Genomic DNA, 19,565 nt, shown 5'->3' with positions numbered 1-19,565 from the left:
CTCCATCCCCTCCCCCCCGCCCTACCCCCATCATTCTTGATGGGCAGTTGGCTAGTATAACAGATACATGTATGATAGAGACATGACAGAAACAGACTAAGTGGTTGCTAATACATTTCATCTCTAGTTATTGAATGAGTCTTATTTCTGTTGGATGTTTGTTTCAGTTGTCAGGGAAGGTCTTTTTATATTTAAAAATAGAGTTCTCTGCTGTGACAAACTATTGAACTTTCCATCCAGGGGATTGATAAAAGCTCTTCTGTAACTGCTCTTGACAGTATTCTTGAAGGCTTAATTCTATGATTAACTGTGTGCTAAGAATATCACCCATTATAGTTAGACTAAAAATGTGATGGAAATTACACTTTTGTTGCAATTGAAAAGTTTTGTGGGATCACGACATTTTAGTAAAACTTTCAGCTGGAAAGAACCTAAATGCATTGTTTTGACTTCCTGGTTTTGTTTCAGTGAAATGAAACAAAAACATTTTGCTATTGTTATGACATTTTACTTTTTTTTTTTTAATATTACATATAGTTTCAATGTGAGCAAAAGCCTTCTGGATCAAAATTTTTCAGATTTCCTATTTAATAGCTGTTTTAATATTTCAATTTTTCCATCAGATTGAAAACTAATTGAAATGTCAAAACTTCCCACACAACAACGTGTATCTTTTTGACTAGCTCTGCTTCTGCATGAATGGGATGGTAAACATTTATAGAGCATACTGGCAGAAGAAAATAAGATTTTTATAGAAGATGGCAGGTACAACACCTTTGATCACCTGTAGTAGGCTCTAAATTTTGAATTTCTGGTATTAGGCATGCTTTTCATAGTGAGAAACAGAAACAACATGTGCTTGGTTAAGGATATATTAAGCCCTTGGCAACTAAAATTGGTGCTGCTTATGACATTAGCCACTAGGGGGAACTGAATGTTTCATGTTTGGTTTTGATGGATATAAATTTAAGGTTAGCATCATATAGACAAAGTTCATGGATTATGCAGTTAATGACAGCCACAGCAAAAGAAAAGTGAGAGAGATCCATGTTTTCTATGTAAATGTAAAGAAAACCTTGATGTACAAACTGCCCCTTAGCTAGATGAACTGCTGTTTTCTTATGCTTGTCTACAGGCCTGATTCGCTCGGTGAAGGATCCAAGAAGCTCCCATAGAAGTCCATAGTAATTGTTTCTTCCATTGGGGATAACTGAGCCATAGTCAGATGTTACCTTTTCTTCAGAATCTAGTTTGACAGCAGAGGTCACTAAGTTCTGAATATAAATTTAATGTAGTATCTCTTCTTTTTTAAAGAAATATATTACCTTACCCCTTAATGTGGAACGAGTAGAGAAGCAATTTGGAATGGTCTTATCATGATCTTAAAGTTCTAGTGAAACCATTTTAATTGGTCTGGTAAAATTACATTTTATTCTTGTCAAAAGGAAAAGTATCTCATAATGACACTTACTTTATTTCCAACAGGGACAAGCAGGTCTGACTGGAGAGAGGGGCATTAAGGGATTTCCTGTAAGTGTTGTATGTGGGTATGTGCAGGAGAGACAGACAGAAGGTTTGGGGGTGGAAAAAGGGGGCGTATATAGTACATCCAGCCTCTTAAATAGTGAATAGCTATTAGGCAAGAAGTTCTGCTGGGGCTCTGATACAACATACAGGTCAGAAGTCTCCCTCTCCGAAAAGCCACACAAAAGCCTCACCTTTTTATTGTATTGTGTAAATGAAAGGCTTCATTTCAGTGCTATACTTCATATCCAAGTAGATGATAAGAAATGTCTGATAGAATATAAAAACTACCCTGGAAGTAGGGTTGATGATCTAATAAACCTTCTCAGTTCTAGGAGAGGGTACAGCAGTCCAGCAAAGAGAGAGGCTGTACCAGCCATGGATTTTTTCCCCCTGAGAAACTAGTAGCAGAAGATCAGAACAAAAGATAGTGTAAATGAAACACTGCGTTTCAGAAGATAGATCTGACATATCGCCTCCCTTTTGCTGTAAAGTCTGTTCTTGTTATTGTATTGTGGTAGTCTCCAGGAAAGTCACTCAAGGAGCAGGACCCACAGTACACAACACAAATATCAAGTTTGTAGTTCTACCTTCCTGGCTTCTGCTAACTTACACCCTGGTGTAGGGTACCAAGGGACGCAGAGTCCACTGGATAAGAAGGGACTTGGCAAGGTACATAACATTGTCCTGGTTTCCCAGAAGAGGCCACAGATGGGGAGCACTGATTGGAGAAGGGATGAAGAGGCAGCAGAGAGCGTTAGAGAGTGGTGATAGGGAGGGAGCAGCACCATGTCAGTACAGCTGGGGGAAAATGCCAATTCAGTACACCCCTACTGCCACCCTCTCCTAACAAGCCTATGTGGACAGAAATAGAGTTTCCTTCCTACGCTAGAATTCCTATTTGACCTCAACAATAAGTCTCTTATTAAAAAACGTAAGAACTTCCATTTACTGGGTCATGTACAGGTCCATCTTTTTCTGTACCCTCTGTTACAGTGGCAGGGACTAATCATAGAAATCAAAGAGAAATAGGTCTAGAAAGGACCTCCAGAGGTCATCAACCCCCCTGCCTGAGGCAGGTTCATGCCTATCCAAACCATCCTATACAATGCACAATTGTCCATACAGTCCTATACAGTCAGTACCAATCTAACAATGTGTAAAATTTCTTCCTTCCTAGATACCGAAAGGGAGAGTGAACAGGGTCTGACCGGCGTTTCCCACTGTGCCTCTCCCACGTGCAGCCTCTAGCATTAGCTTTTATGTCTCTAGTAAAGTTTCTCCTCAGATTCTTTCTTAGCTTGTCTTAGTATGGTTTTACATTTGCTTTGCCAGAGTTTGTGCTTTTCTATTTTCCTCATTCGAATTTGACTTCCATCTTTGGAAAGAAGACTTTTCTCTATTTATTGCCTCTGCAACTTTACCACTGAACCATGCTGGTTTTGGGCTTTTTTTCAGTCTGCTTCCTTGTTTTTTCTTGACAGTGTGCATTTGCTCTGTGCCTCCAATATGATGTTCGTAAGCAGTTCCCATACTGCTTGCAAATTCTTCACCTCCTTAGGGGCCCTTTTAAACTTCTGTCTAACCAGCTTCCTCATTTTGGTATAGTTTCCTTTTTAAAATTAAAAGTTACTGTGGTAGATTTTCTTCTTGTCAACTCTCCTACATGGAGGTCAAACCCAATTGCATTGTGGTCACTATTGCAGAATGGTCCAGTAGCAATTACCATTTGCATCAAATCCTGCGCACTACTTAGGACTATGTTAAGAATGGTCTTTCTTCTTGTAGGTTTCAGGACTAATTGCTCCAGCAAGCAGTCTTTTATAATGTCAAGAAGTTTGGAGAAGTAACCTTGATGCAAGAGGATACCATGATATCTGCTGGAGGATAGGTCCTATGTAAAGGATTGTTTCCCTGCTTCCTAGCTTGATGTCCTCCTACTCTGAGACTGTCACTCCTCCCAGCTGCCTGTGGGCTGCTACAGGGAGGTGGGATTACTCAATGTAAGCCTGCTTTATGACCCTCTCTGCCTTCCTCTGCTGCTCCAGTTCAGCCACCCTCTAAAAGCCAAGGGCTCCTTGCTAGGTGCACAGATAAGAAATCTTCCCCAAGGCACTTGGTGCAATAAACTGGGTGATCCCACCCTGCTGCTGGACTTCTACCTGCATCCCTTTTATTTCATTGTGTTTGCTCTGGTCTTCCCTGTGGACTAGGAAACTTGAATAAATAGGCTGGCCTTCTACTTACCTACCGTCTTTCCTGATCAGCACCTAAACAAATGAAAAATTTAAAAACTAAGCTCTAAAGCCAAAGAAGAAGATCTGAGCATGATTACTAGCAATAACAACAATAATAGCAGTAACCATAATAATATTTTTTACATGCAGAGCAACCAAATTAAGGGCAACCCCCCCCCCCGACAATGTCGCTCTGAACTCCCACACAAAGTCCCCTGTTTGCTGGCTTTTATGTTGGGTTGTTGGGGTTTCTGGCTGCCTCAGCTGTTCTGCTTGGGCAAGTCCCACCTCCTTGTCCACCTTTGATCTGCTGCTGGGCTCTGCAACCGAGAGCTCCTCCCTGCTCAGTGTAAATGTCTACCAAAATAGAGCCTGGTTCACCAAGCACAATCTAGGCAGGCACTCACCCAGCCCAGCCAGGCATCCCACTACCAGACACAGACCCTCTGCTCAGGTTTTATCCAAGTCTCCCCCATGCAAACTCCACTGTTTGCTGGCCTGTTCATGGTGAATACTGGCTTCCTTGGCCAGAGTTTCGGTGTGAATAAGCAACTAAAAATACACCCTCAAGAGCTTCTCTGAACACTTCAATCCTCCATGGTCTGCAGTACTTTTAAGAATGGGGTTTCTCCCACTCTTTCTGGGATTACCCACTTCTAGTCAGGTTGAGGATCTCTTTTGAATATCCTCTCCCAGGATACATCATGGTCAAAAATGAAAAAATGCTGGAGTCAGAGGTAGAAGGAAAGTGAATTGGACAAGTTGTTTTCAGGTGCTTGGGACAGAAGTGGCAGGAGAGCTCTTGTTTGACCTGAGAACGGTTCTTTATCTTGTTGATTCATCTATCTACCTCACCGTAGCTGACCCTTCCCCTCTCCTTTTTCCCATCTGGCTCATTCACAGTCCTACTGAAACTGTCTCTGTGATGCCCAGTATGAGCCAAGACCTATTCCCAGCTACCTTATTCAGCAGTTCCTGGTCCTCTTCCTTGCTCTTTATTTTACTTATGGTTTAATCTCTCTGTGCCATCTTCTGCTTGGGAAATGCAAACACTTCCTGATGAGCTGAGTGGACAGCAAGGGAATGTCATAACAAATTGCACAATTAAGAAGTTTTTCTTCACTAAAGTGCATCTTGTACAGAGGTTGAGGGTGATGGGGGTAATGAATGGGAGTCCTGAATAGTGGATACGGATTATTATTGGAAAAGAAAGCTTAGACTCAGAGGGCATATCTGACAAGCATGCACATACAGGGAAGCATTTTCCATGGACAAATAGCAGTGGCATGTATTTGTGTGGCTGCTGTTTGCCCCAAACATGGCCCTGTATGCATGCTAGAGCATGCAGCAAAGTGACCTGGGTGGGGTAGGGGAGCCTGGTTCCATCACCTGTGCTGTCCCCACCAGCCTTACCCGGGGGCCTTCTGGGACAGCAGTGTTGAGCCAGCTGCTTGGAGCCTGGCCAGCAGCCAGAACCGGGCTTTGGTTGGCCAGGCTCCCTTTCTGGCACTGCACACTGCTACCACATGTGCTGTGCTGTTGCTTTTTTTTTTTTTTTTTTTGACACCAGGATCTCCCAGTGTCAGAAAAAATCACTGAGCTGCTAATTTGCAGTGTGGCAAATGGGTGCATGTGGGCCGTGTGCAGTTTGTGGTACCTCAAACTGCTTTGAGGTGCCGCAAACGGCATATGCGCTGCACATGTGTCAGGATGCACCCAAAATGTGTTTGTTTGGGGATGTTTGTATTTCAGTATTTTCCTGTAAAATGTTGCTCACTGAACGAGTCTCAGGAGATGCATATGGTTTTGGTCAAAGTCCCAGCACACAATAGTCATTCAGCATTTCGGTACAGTGCAAACAACTTTCAGATCAGGTCACTCTGGAGTAAGTCTGGCAGGGGATACAGAGGTCATGTTGAACTTGCTTCAGCTTACACCAGGCCTGTATTTAGCTCTCACTCTAAAACCTTCAGATACTGCAACATTAAATAGTCAGGACTTCATTTTATTCTGCTGATGGTGCATTGTTTGGAGGGAAGGATTTATATTTTGACTTATTCTTCCCTCCTTCACAAGGAATTGTGTTTATCTGTCTCCTCTTAGGGCGAACCAGGAAAGAAAGGTGAAGAAGGAGACAAAGGAGCTGATGTAAGAGAACATTTCATTTAATATTTTATTGCCGAAAAGCCCACTCCCTTGGGAGCCAGGTTTTATCCTTGTTCTGTATTCTAGGGGAGAGACTGCTCCAAAATTACAAAGGTAGACAATTAAACTGGGATGCAAATACCTGAGCACTGGGATGTTCAAACTCTAGGCAAATCTTTTCCTGGCTTGATCTAGGTACCTTAACAGCATTTGATACTCATGGCTACTTGTTTTAATAAAAAGCTGCCTTGTGAGATAGGGAAGCATTACCCCCATTGAAAGGTGGCAAGCTGAGGCATGGGATGATTAAGTGGCATACCCCAGGTCACACAGGAAGGCAGCGGATGAGCTGGAAATCCTGAGTCGAAGCCTGAACCCCTTCAGCCTAAAAAGCCTGCACGGTGTATCTACGCAACCCCTTCTTTGATGCATTATGTGCCCTTACCAGTGTTGGCTCTGGATTTAGACCCAGATGCCTTGTTCCAGAGGGGCTGGGAGAGGGAAGATGACCATGACCCACCCTTCCACCCTCAGACCAATCACAACCTTTCCAGTCAATAATAGGCAAATTTATGGAAACACAGTGATAACAGAAAAGAAACAATACAAGCAATCATGCAATTCTATATATCTACCAATTCTAGGGCTGTCATCAGAGTCAAGAAACGTCTGGCCAGGATGCAGGCTTCACTTTAAGGTTCTCTCTTAGGTGTCAAATGTCACCATGTCTGCAGCCTGGAGGTGGGATGCCAAGGCCCACCCTCCCCACCCCCGTGAGGTGGATGAGATAGGCTAGCGGTGTGCCCTCTGTCCATGGTGGCTTTGGGGACCCCTCCCAGGGGATGAGAACGGGGAAGGGAATGGGGACCCCTCTCAGGGACCCTCATGATGACTCTCCATCCATGGCTGTCACTGAAATGGTCTCCCTGTTTATAACACTGTCCATGTTCTGTTCCATCAGCATATTCCAAGCCTAGCATATGCACACATACTAATTTGGTCTTTCTGGGCCTTCTCCTAATTTGGTCTATTCTCCCAAAATCAGAAAACTTTGGCCCCCCACTCTGAGGATTTGTGAGCTGGTGCCACCTTATCTCATGTTATGGAACAATGTGGTACATGCCCCCACTTTCCCACGCTGTGGGTGTATCCATTGGCTTTGTTGTGTTAGACAGCCTGTCTGCTTCTGAAGGCTCTGAAAACTGTATGACACTCACTCACTCACCTATAAGCCAATTCCCAAAAAGCAAACCTTTTAAATAACATTTTTAAGCCATGAGCCAGGGCTCAGTTTTGTTTGTGATCTTAAAAGGTGTGCTCCTACTTGCCTCTTCATCACTTGCCTTTACCACTGAGTATTCAAGAGTAAGACATTTTGGACTCCACCAAGAAAGTGCCAAAAATTCTCTCTCCACAGGAGGGAGCTGCTATAGATAATTTGATAAAACATGGCAGATTCTTTTGGTTTCATGGTTCAGTATCAGTGAAGGGAAATCCAGGCAAATCCCTAGGCGATGCTCAGATCAAATAACAGATCTGTTTCGTGAATAAAAATATTTGTTATTTAAATAGCACACAAGACTATGGAAAATGGGCACAAAGTGCATTGCACTAGTCCAAAGCTTACAAATTGGAGGGGTTCAATTTGCGTTGGTACACTAAGGAAGTAGAAGCCAAGTTAAAATTTTGGATATAGGTCAAAACTTCACCAGAACTGCTGGGATGCTAGGATGTGGGTTTAAAATAAAATATCTTTGTCTCATGTTTCTTTTCAGTTTTTTATAGAGATGTATCTCCTGTCATCACAGACTTGCAACTTTTTTATGTTTTAATAAAAAGAAAATTGCAGGGTCTGTGTTAGCAGTGTGGAATCTAGAAGCCTGGAGGGCTACATTATGAACATCAATATATAACAAGCTGATTCCATAAGCACATGCTAACATTTTGTACACTGTCTTGCAGGGAGAAGGAGTTCAACAACTTCGAGAAGCCTTGAAGATTTTAGCTGAAAGGGTGTTAATTCTAGAGCACATGATAGGAATTCATGGTAAGTGGTGTGAATTCCTGGAGTTAAATTTTGCTTTCTCTTGAATAGGCAAGATGTTCTGAGCTCTGAGATAAGTGACACATATGTGCCTGCATGCTCCAGACCTACCTTTTTAATCTGATCTCTCAGTGAGCTACAACCTTCTAGGGCTGACTGCCATCGGTCAGCAGATGTTTAGGCCAAGACTTTCAATATTGTACTTCAGACCTTAGACTTCTATATTTATAATTAGGTGACTAAAGTGGCCAGTTTGCACAGGTGCTGAGCACCTGCAACTCCCATTTGCGGCAAGAGAGTTATTTTAGCTTACACCAATGCTTAAAATGTCCCAAAGACATTTGTAGTGCAGACAGGTCTGTGTGGTTGACTTGTCAGTGACAGATCAAGCTGTGCTGCATTTTACTTCATGTAACATCTACAAATTTAGCAAACTTGTCAGAGTCTTGTGGGCCACATCCTCAAGTGCTGTAAATAACCAGCAACAGTCCACTGACTTTGATGGGTCTATTATAGATTGCACAGCTAAGGATCTGCCTTTTATAGCACTTGTGGCCAAATATTAGTGCATAAGGAAAGCAATCTTTGCAGGTCCCACGATTACAATGTAAAAAATAGTGAATTTTGAGACCTTTAAGGAGATTCTTAACATCTCAACTGTTTCTCCTTAAACAGAGTGCTTAGTTTTTCAGTTGGAACCATTTCCCTTGCCATCACTGATACAGTCCTTTCACCCCTTCACCAGAGAGGGGGTTTCTGGTGGGTGCAGGTCAGGCTTCTCCTTTTCTTTTTTGGAGCCTGGGAAGTTACTGAGCCAGTGCATTAACAGATGCAGGAACATGCTAAGTCTCTTTCTACCTTTCTGAAACTGCAATAGGACAAAATGTTTTAGACCTGTTCATAATTCAGCTTTGTTCACCACATGCCTGTGAGAAACCAGTTCGGCTTTTTGGCAGCTACCCAAATGCTTCTCGACCAGCACTGCCCCTTATGCAGTGAATTGCTTTCAACCTGTTTCCTGGACTCAACCTCACTGAGGTGTTAGGCAGTCAGCAGCAGTTCTTACCTGTTGCTCTCTGGCAGAATCTACAACCATTGAGGCACTGAACATCTGGCCTTGATCTGGCCATTGGATTCTGTCTCAATAATCTAAATGGGGCAGGTGGGTCTTGGGCAGCCTCCACTCCTCTATACTCTTCCCTAGCCATACATGTTGAAAGTCTTGCGGTGATAGTCGCAGCACTCTGTACAAGTAGATTCATCAGGCACCTGACTAGACCTCTGAGGCGTACACCATGATCCAGAGGATCAATGGTTGTCTACTACACCACGCAACCACACCCCAGTTCTCCCCCACATCTCTCTACAAGATCCATTCCTCCCTAGGATGGTTTTGGGAAGCAGGCTAACCAAATATCAGTTGGCTCCATTGACCACTGTCTAATGCCAATGTAAACACATGGGTTAAAATTTTACAAGCATCTAAAACCCATTTCAAGAGTGACAGGGCTGAGCAGCATAAGTTGCTTATGCGCATTTGAAATTTTAACCCATTAATTACTGTGGTCTTTGTCCTGTATTTCCTATTAGTTTTGACTGTTATATACTGTCTTAGATCAGAAGAATCTCAAGGCAGGAGCTCCTTTTGGCTACGGACAGACATTACACATAAACCAGTTTAAGTGATCAGAAACTGGTTTAAACCTGTAACACAACAGATGTTCAGTGCACATAAACCAGTTTGAAAATGGCTGAAACTGGTTTGAGATAAACATGGTTGAATGCAGCATTAGACTTAGCTGATTTGTGTCACCAGTTTATGCAATGTCTGTCCCTGACTCCTTGCTGGTTTAAGTTAAATCAGACTCCCCTACACCCCAGCATGCTCTCTGGGCTGGACAGGGCTCTCTGCTCCACAACAGGGCTGCCCTTCCCCCCACTCCCTGGCTGCACCTTTGGCAGATACTGCAGGCATCTGCCTGGCTTCTGCTCCGCCTTCCCCTCTAAGCAGGTATTCCACCACCCCCTCTGCCTTTCACTGACACAGCATTAGGTAGCAGACCACATGCTGCCTATGGTCCATGCTGTGGAAGACGGCACAAGGGCAGAATCAATAGGTAGCTGGTAATGTCCCTGTGTTGTTTGTTTAATGGAGTGATAAACACTGAGTTATGGAAATAAACACTGTTATCATTCCCTGCTGGGCCGGTGGGTGCGGGACCCCTCCTTAATCAGAGCACTCTGCTGGGGACTGGACATTCTCCCCTCAGCTCAGGACTGGCCATTCCCCCCTCAGCTCAGCATCGTGGAAGGGAAGGGAGGGCTGCTCTAGTGCCCCCTGGCTTCTAGCCTGAGCCACTGCAGGCATGTTCCTGTATGTTTGGGATGTCTGTATGGTTACAAACTGGTTTACCCTAGCCAGGTTAAACTAACTTGCAAAGATTGAATCAATTCAGGCTCAGGCTTTTTGAATGTCTGTCTCTAACCCTGGTCTACCCTGCTGAGCCCAACTGGGAAAGAAAAAAGGTGGTGTGTGAGAGCCCTTGGAGACAGGGGATTTGCAAATTATTTGTCTGAAGGTTGGAGCATGAACACTTGACAACCTCATACAGATGGCAAAGCTCGTGAGCTACATACATCTGTTCCAGAGAAACACAGTATGCTCTGTAAAAATGCTTGGAAATCTGACAGTCCAAGTACATTATAGTGAATCTTACTCTACAATACTTTTTATCTTTTGGGGCCATTTATATTATGGTAAAGTGCTACTAAGTGACCATGGCAGCCTTTTAATACCATTTAAATTATGGGAAAAAACTGGGTACACCTTGTTTAGTGAGTTGATTCCATTATTTTGGCTTATGACTAGTTGAGTTAGGTTACAATATCTTTTTTTAAACAAATACAGTTCTCTTTGCACAATCCATAGTGTAACCATAGTTACACCAGTATAACTGTGTTTTCTGTTACTATTTCCTATTAATATTATTGTTCCTGTATCGAAAGGGGAATACTCATATTGATATAAGCACATTTATACCAGTGTTGTTGCATACACAGACAAATAGAAGGTCAATAGTTAACTGCTGGTTAAAGCAACAAACACATTTGTGTTTAAACATCACCTTAATATATACTTCCTTTTTTCTTATTCTACTACTAGTGTATTTTTGCTTATATGCTATAAAGAAAGAATAGAACTGTCTAAACTGCAGCTCAATCTTTGCGTACATGCACCTGAAAGAATGTTATGTGACAAAATCAATCCAGAGTCAACTGCAACCCAAACCGCTCTCAAGCCAACCCAGCAAGAAAGGTCTTTCTAAATAGGCTTTGCAGCGTGCCCTGAGAATGAGCCAATACTGGAAATACAGGGCCTTAATGACTAAAAAAGAGCAACTTGAATTGTGCCCAGATATTTGCTGTGCAGAATTTGCAACTCATGTAAAAATGCAAAGCTTTCTCTTAAAGACAAAGAGATTGAGCAAGAGTGCTTAGTTTAAGTTTCCTTAACAATTATTTTACTTATAAGCAAGCTGCATTATTAACCATTCTTGCCCTGGCTTTCACACAAGTTGTGTATTGAATTCTTAAGAACAGCTTCGGCTCAAAACTGGCCTTTCACTGAGCCCGAATTCTGAAGAAACAGGAAGTACAACGCAGCCCTGTTTGCATGCAGCGGTTCTGTTATACTGAATGGAATTTGTTGGTAGCTGGTTCCTAAAGTGAGAAGGCACCACACAATTTTAAAATCACCAGATCCCAAGGATCTGACCTTGCTTTAAGTGTAGCTTGTGCCATAGACTTCAGTACAGCCAGAAAGTGCCCTGCTGAGAAGGCCCACACTGAAATGCCAATCACATGCTTTCATTTTTCACAGACATCCCTGCGGCTTTGGAAACTAAAACCACCCAAGCAACAAAGCAAAATACACTGACAAACCAAACTCCTCTCTAACAGGATGGAAACTTGAGATAATCAGAGGATTAGCAAGCTCCCAAGAGCAGCCCAGCAGGACACAGGAAAACCCAGTCAGTCATTTGGCAATGACTTTTCCAGCTAAAGCAACAAAAATCCCTTTGTACCAGGACACTTGCTTGTGACAGAGTGTTGCATCTTGTGAGCAAATAACCGATGGACATCTGGCTAGTGAAGCTGGACCCTTGGCAGAGAAATGAACAAGTGTCCATGTCTGAAGGCAAAGGAAAAAAAACTGGGGTATTCAAAATGAAGAAGCTGCATTAGGGTTTTCAACATCTGTTGCTGAACACTGGAAAAATGCTGTTGCCACTGCCAAAAGTAAAATTAGCTTTGTAGGGCAGGGGAGCTATAAAAAAAATAAGTGCAAGCCAATGTCTGAAGTGCTGGGTGACCAACCTGCTGGGATTTATTCTCATTGCTATAATAAATGAGCTACGTGACCTTGGCTGAGCCACTTAGCTACTCAGTGCTTCATTTCCTCTCATCTGTACAGTGGGTGATATTTAGTAAACCCTCCATAATGTGGAATCTCAGTGTTTGCTCAATGTCTGCTTATGTGACGCTTTGCCCTTTTATAACTACCATCTTCCAAGGACCACAAAACACTCCTAAGTATTAATCACCAAACACTATTACATTGGTTATGTTTGTTATAGTGCTTGCAGACCAAGAGAGAACAAATAAGCACTGGATAGACATAGCTTAGCTCACAGCCCCTGCCCCAAAGAATTTACAAATTGAACTAAACAAGATATACAATGTAAGGGCGTCGGGACAATACAATGGCAGCCAATTTTTGTGTGTGGTGTTCAGTGGTGGGTTAATTAAGATGATATAAGTGGAAAGAAAAGGGAAGAAGAAGAAACATGAAAGGGAAATGGGTGAAAGGCACAAGAGCAGAGGAGGAATGTAACAGGAGCAGGGCATTCATTTTTTTCATCGTAACACATACCATTCAAGCCTTCAGGACTGTTCACTTGCTCCTTTACTGTCTCTCCTATTAAGTAGCGGTCTCCCTTGTCTTACCTTCTTTTAGACTCTCTATCTTCCGTTGAACCAGGCTCTGGGCAGGATGTGATGTCAGGCTCCCCTCTACGAGCAAGCATCAAGATCAAACGTGGTGGACCCCAGCAGCAGCACCAGCCCTACCAGGTCCTCTCTTCACTGCTGGATGACAGTGAAGACAAAAGGAAAAGCAACAAAATGAAATAAATGTGTGTTAGTAATTTCTACAGCCCATTTGCCCATTAAAGATACAGTATCCTCATGCTTAACTGCAACATGCAGAATGAAGTGGTTAGGAAGCTGCAGAGCTGGCAGTGGCATTTCCTTGGTTGGATATTGCTAAGCCATTACTGCAAGGGCATGTCTTCTCTCTTGCTGAAAGTGTCACATGAAGAATAATTATATTTTTGCATCTGAAATACCAGATGCCACATGTTTCTAGAAGCTATCCCAGGAAGTGGATATCCCTAGGTTTGTTCAAAAAGGCACAAATCCTCCTCTTTTGCCTTCTTCCTTCTCACATGTTATTTGGTTAAAATGCTGCTTAGACCTCATTCAGCCCTGCCCTTGCTCAAAGCAAAGCCCTGTGCACTATGATACAATAGTTTCTGGCATGTGGTCATTTTGAACCACGGTTGTTTTCTTGCTGATTTCCCGTTGAGGGTACCACATTCAGTAGCTCTGCTAAGGCATTGTTACCTATCTTCCAAGGATTGCTTTTTTTAAAGAGTAGAACAAAAAATTAATAATGAATCGCTTGACAAATTTTTCACTGTTTCTGTTTGTGAAACATCGTAACAGATGGTGGCTTTTCGCAAATGTACATATTTGTTGTTCAAAGTCTTCCACAAATTATTCTACTTTATTCTTAGTCTTTGATTGAAATTCAAAATCTAGGATTCGAGCTGTGTTGAGTTGTGAGTGTTTTGTGATTGGATGGGCATACTCTTACCAGGTTTCTGGTGTGACTAATTATGGAATACTAAATTTATTTTCTCTGCATATTTAGGCATGTGATCAAAAATCTTTTTGTAAACATTTGTAGCAGTAAGACAACTGAAGTTTTCATACCTAGTTTGTGTTTGTGTCACTCAAACAGCCAAAAGAGATTCATTTCATGCTAGAAACAAATATTCATAGAAAATATTTTGCCCCATTTAATACCATAAAGAGGAATTCACAGAAATTTAGGGCAGGAAGGGACCTTGTCAGATCATGGGGTCCAGCCCCCCTGCTCTAGGAATTGTTTGGATACAATTTTATTTAGCATGTATCATAAGTGCATTTATCCATTGATTGTCACCTAGCAATTCAAATCAGAAAACAGTTTGCTGGCAACATATCATATAAGGCAGTAGTTCTCAACATTTGTGAATTGAGTAGCACCCAGTTTCAAAAACAATTTATATATTATCGTGTTTCCCTCCTTACACAGGGACTGGGCAGTAGGATGGTTCAGATGGGGCAAGCCCATTTCCTCACACCTCACTTACCTCCTCACACCTCACTCACCCTTCAAAGGATCTGGCTGGGCCCCAGCTGAGAATCGCTGGTTGTATAGATTAGACTCTTGCCAATGGTTTATCTTGTAATTGTGCAGCAGAAAGCTGGCATATCACCTTTTGCAAAAGTACTTAGTAGGGAAACCCAGTTTGATTGGGAATGTTTTACCTTCTCTCAGGTGATGAATATGTTGCATCTGCTGTCTAAACACATAGGTCAGGTCAGTGCCATTCACATAGATAACAATAGGTTTGTTTTTTAAACAGTGTTCAGTCACCAGTCCAGGGCAATAGCAAATATAGTCCTTTGCTTAATGGTTTCTGTTGGCAAAGTCATTCATTCCCTAATACAATATATATCCATGTACTAAGAACCACCTTTAACATTACAATCCATTGCTACCTTTGTTGATACCCTCAGCAGAGAGACCAACTACTCAACAGACAATGTAGACTTAAGTACACTCTTCCCACAAAAGATGGTGCCCCTAAGGTCAGAATAGAGGCATTAGAAATTTGGGCTGTCACTGGACATATTCCTCGGATAAAATAAGGTGCTCAGTCTTTAGTGCCTTCAGTTTGACATTACTGGGACGCTACATTAACTTTATGTGGATGTTTATGTTGTATCTCTTTGTAATGTGATCTTGAAACATCCAGATAAGGTTTATGAACACTGTATTGCTAGAAACAAACGGTGAGAACTCAACCTGGAGTAATTAGAATTATAGCGGAGGTTCATTTGGCCTTATTAAAACAGGTGGAAGTCAGTAGCATTTATTTATGTTAAACTAGTATTGTCATGAACTGAGAAAGTGCTCCTTGAAGAGAAGTTGCTGAGTGCTGTACAATTAAGCGGTGGAGATGGACAAGAATTAAGTAGTACTGAAGGCTGTAATCCAATGTGCTTCCTTAACCCACTGGCACTGATTAGTAATTGTGAATAATACCTGGGGTTCATTTAATAGTCAGGGTGTGTAGCTGGATCCTCACTCAAGGTTTTTGTTGCTCAAGTCAAGTGCAGCAAATTTCTGAGGATGGAAAATAAAATATGCTCAGGTGCCATCTTTTATTCCCTCTTTCCATGCAAAACCTTGAGAGCTTAACACTGGTTTAAACCTGAATGCATCATTTTTCCAAAACGAAATATTTCACAGTCTTTAGTACATCTTTTCATACTGCATTCTGGACAAGTTCTCTTCTTGTGATGTCTGCAGGATCCCAAAACAGGGAGCAAAAACCCCAGTCTAGAGAGAGTGAAATTCTTTGTCCTTGCCAATTAAGTCATTGACACAGAGGAATGGTCTCACCCTGGTTAATTATTCCAGGACAGTAAAATCATCTTCAAAATAGATCGTATTTGCAAGTCCCAAGGTTACTCCAACAAGTGTGTGGGCAAAATACTCACTGAGATCAAAACCTTTTAGAAAAAAAATGGCAACCAGCTCTCATTCTAAATATAAAATACTAATAAAAACAGCTTATCTGCCTTCAGATGGCAGACAAACAAGTCCAGTAAACCAGCTATAACATTATCCTCAATTCACTGTCTTGGGTGGCATGAAATTATTTAAAGGGAATTTATAGCATCAAGTCTTGTTATAGCACCCCCATTCCATATTTGCATTAAACATTTTTCTTGGAACAGTTTCTCTTCCCCCTTACAAACAAAATGTTGACTCTATTTTGGAGGTCAAGCAGTGGTTAAACATTTACAAGGTAGTTGTGTTGCATCTTTTATTGAGCAGAGAATCTTCACCCTGATGGTCCTTTATGCCTGGTACTGAGCACTTGGAAAATTGGGTCCTGAAAGAGACCATTTTGATCAAAAAATTTATGATGATCCTGCTGGCATGAGCCACAGTTCATCTCATAAAGAAAGAGTTTTCCCAATAAAGAACTTCAGAGGCAAAATAAAAACTACACCTGATCTTTCAAAACAGAAATATGAAACTTCTGTTCCAATGATCACGTAGCTATTGGATTTAATTTAGGGAAGGTAAAGAAATGTGATGCGGTGGATTATTAGCATTCGCTGGGATTCCAGAGTCTCTCAAGTGAATTGAAAGGGATAATTTTCTTTCTACAAATTAGTGTTCATGAAGTAAAAAAAAAATTAGTGTATTAGGTTGATGAGTGGTCTCACTAGTTTATTTGCATTTGACTAGGATTTTGGATTTTAATTAAAACAAATTAGTGGCAAGACAAAAGAAAATTTAATTGAAATTGTTTGCAGTTAATCCTACCAGATTGATTGTCAAAAGGCTGTTTCAGGTTCAAATTGCAACATCATTTTAATTACCAACTTGTGCAGATTTCTATAAAAAAGCCATGTAATTTTCTGTTCCCAACACTTCTTGTTTTAGTTAGATACCGATAGCTATCAGCGTGGTACTGTATCTTTAATCTGGGAAGCAATCAGCTCATATTTTGTGAACATTGTTTTTGTACTGGGGTTTAATTCCTTTTTAACTGGTCAATAGTTATACGATATTGTTGTGCAGTCTCAATCTAAATAAGTGTTATAAAGGTGAACATAACCTGATGTTTTAATTAATGATATTCATGACTAAATAAACCACTCTGATCCCATTTTGTTATCTTAGGCAGGATACTAAGATTCATTTTAGCTTGGGCATATGCATTTTGCCATCTCTTCATAACTTATGGGGATGGAATTTATTTCAGATGCGTGCTCATTTAGAAGTGTATTTTAATTGAAATGTTAGTGCTTTATCTTATGTGCATACTGTGCAATACCATAGTGTGTTCTTTTCCTTTGTTAAGACTTCTTTGGAACTTACTTAACATATTTCTTTGAACTCCAATGCTTTTCAGCTTGGATTGATTCTGGTGATAGAAAAGCATTTCCGTTGCCTTGAGCTAACCAGAAGCAGTGGCTGCATATTGCCCGTTTGAACATGCTGTAGTTCATGCACCCTGATTTTCACCAGCCAGCTGTACCTTCTTAGGAAACAGAGAATGCTTCAGTCCAGAGCATCCAAAAGGCACTTATTGTGAAGACTTGACACAAATGCAGGAAAATTAGAATTAGCTAGAAAGAAGGGCTATTTCTGCCCCTTGGAAGATAAAATGCAATGGCAATTTACCATTGACCTTAATGGGAGCAGGATCAAGCCTTGAAGTCAGGCCCAGTTCCTTAGATGATAAAAATCAGCAAGGCTCCAGTGAGGTCACTAGATTTATGACAATTTGCACAAGTGAAAGACCTGGATCCAAGACTCATTCTCATAATTAGGTTAATGTAGAAACTTACCTGCTACCGTGGCTGCAGAAAGACAAACAATCAGCTCTGGAATTACTTCTCAATGCACAATGGTTCTTACTGACTTATTGGAAATTCCTCCTTCCACAGTTATAATCTCACTACTATTCAAAGTGACATTTCATTCTGCTGTCTTAATAGTTTGGGTGGGTGGGGTCGAACACCTTATGGTTTATGCAATCGCTACCCAAGCAAATCAGAAAGGTGCTATACATGTACACACATTCGAAGCCATAGAAAAAATAGCTAACTTTTTTTCCCTCTAGTTATTTGACACAGTATTTTTTATTTATATCTGTGTGTTTTGTATGTGTGCAAGTGGTCCTGGCTTTTCTCATTGTAATAAGCTCTAAAATCTTTGTTTTTTTTTTATAGGGCAGCATTACACAATATCTTGTGATCATGTATAATTGTTAAGAAAGCAATAGTAAATCTCTTCCGACCTGATGAACTCATTTATGGCAGGCATTAAAGTTTATCATCAAACCTCATTAACGGAGGGAAAAAAAACAACCTGTTCACCCCACAGCTTGCATGGTACTTCTCTGTTTTCATAATTGCTATGTTATTGTTCATGGTATCTAGTTCTCTCTTTGCTATGGGTTTTGTTACTGTATATGGAATGTTTTGTATTCAGCATTTTTTTACAGAGCCAAGTGGGAACAATATTCAAGAGCCCACAAATACCAAAGACCTTTCATGTAATGCACTGAGAAATAAAGACATACTGTAAGTGAACATGGTGTCCAGTTCTTTGGATTTAGGAAGTATTTAGCAGGTTTGAATGTATTTCCTACCTAATTTTGGGAATCTGTCTCTCTTTTCTGCCACTTCATCTTTCATTCAGTGTCTTTAGTACCACTCTAAGGTGCTTTCTCTTTTTATAAACAGGGATATAAATGAGGGAACTTCTTAGCCCCGTTAGTTTCTTGAGGATCAAAAATACCAATTACCAACTCTATGCTGGTCACCTTTATTAGTGGCAAGCTGGAGGGATGCTTCTGGACATTCTTGTTAACCAAAATAACAGGTTAACCAATCTGTTTTCAATAAATTATCTCAGCTAGGTGTAACTTTTATTCCTGAGGCTTACAGAAATAAGGCTGAAGAGCAAATGTATGTTTCTGGAGTGCAATAGATTGTTTCTACTGCCAACTATTAGGAAAGGCTCTTGGATAAGTACACACCTAGGACTTTACACAGTACTCACTCCTCATCCTGCATTTCTACCTGTGGTAATCACACTACTATGCTACATTAACTACAATAGAGCACCCCATTTATACAAGCATACATGCAATATGTGGGCAAAGCAGCTCTACTCCCCATGTAGCCAGCTAAAGGAGGCTCATGCTAGTGTCTGGGAATCCCTTAGTAATGTCAAGCTGCTATGGATGCTTCTACACTTCCCACCATCCCTGCTGCTGACAGAGGCATCCCCAAACTATCATCTGACAGATCAGAATGACTTGACCATCACAGTAAGGGCAGAGCCTAAGAGAATACAATAGTGCTTATAGGTATGTCAGTATTTAATTTAAAATCATCTATAGCCCAAAGTTCCCCACAAGTTCTCTACCTCTCTGCTTCCTAGACAAGGGCCTGGTTCCCTGTGCCCAGATCTCCCGATCTCAATATCTTCATCTCCCCCAATAGTTATCTGCTTTTTCTCCAACCCTTCTCTGTAGATGCTTTTGCCACCTTCCTTCGGCAGTCCAGTTTAACACTAGTTTGTATACCTCTATGCGAGCTGTAGTCACAATTGCAGTCTGCAGTGTAGACAACCCAAGTTACCTTACTCAACACAGGATTTGGAGGTTCTGACACCTTCCTTTGCAGCC

General features: G+C 41.4%; 1 protein-coding gene across 1 annotated transcript in view; it reads left to right on the top strand.

The window, feature by feature from the left end:
* The window catches only part of COL26A1 (collagen type XXVI alpha 1 chain), a 290,417-nt gene extending 276,376 nt beyond the window's left edge, over window positions 1-14,041 (top strand). Inside the window, exons 13-16 of the mRNA XM_019545291.1 lie at window positions 1,486-1,530; window positions 5,865-5,909; window positions 7,869-7,953; window positions 12,968-14,041. Coding sequence (XP_019400836.1) covers window positions 1,486-1,530; window positions 5,865-5,909; window positions 7,869-7,953; window positions 12,968-13,143 — 351 coding nt within the window. The 3' untranslated portion in view covers window positions 13,144-14,041. The remainder of the gene's footprint in view (window positions 1-1,485; window positions 1,531-5,864; window positions 5,910-7,868; window positions 7,954-12,967) is intronic.
* The last annotated feature ends 5,524 nt before the right edge of the window (window positions 14,042-19,565 follow it).

The sequence above is a fragment of the Crocodylus porosus genome, unplaced genomic scaffold (genome assembly GCF_001723895.1).
Source record: "Crocodylus porosus isolate Cpor-Errol unplaced genomic scaffold, CroPor_comp1, whole genome shotgun sequence".
Taxonomy (NCBI): Eukaryota; Metazoa; Chordata; order Crocodylia; family Crocodylidae; genus Crocodylus; species Crocodylus porosus.
The sequence above is the reverse complement of the archived record's forward strand: the minus strand, read 5'-3'. Positions and strand labels throughout refer to the sequence as shown.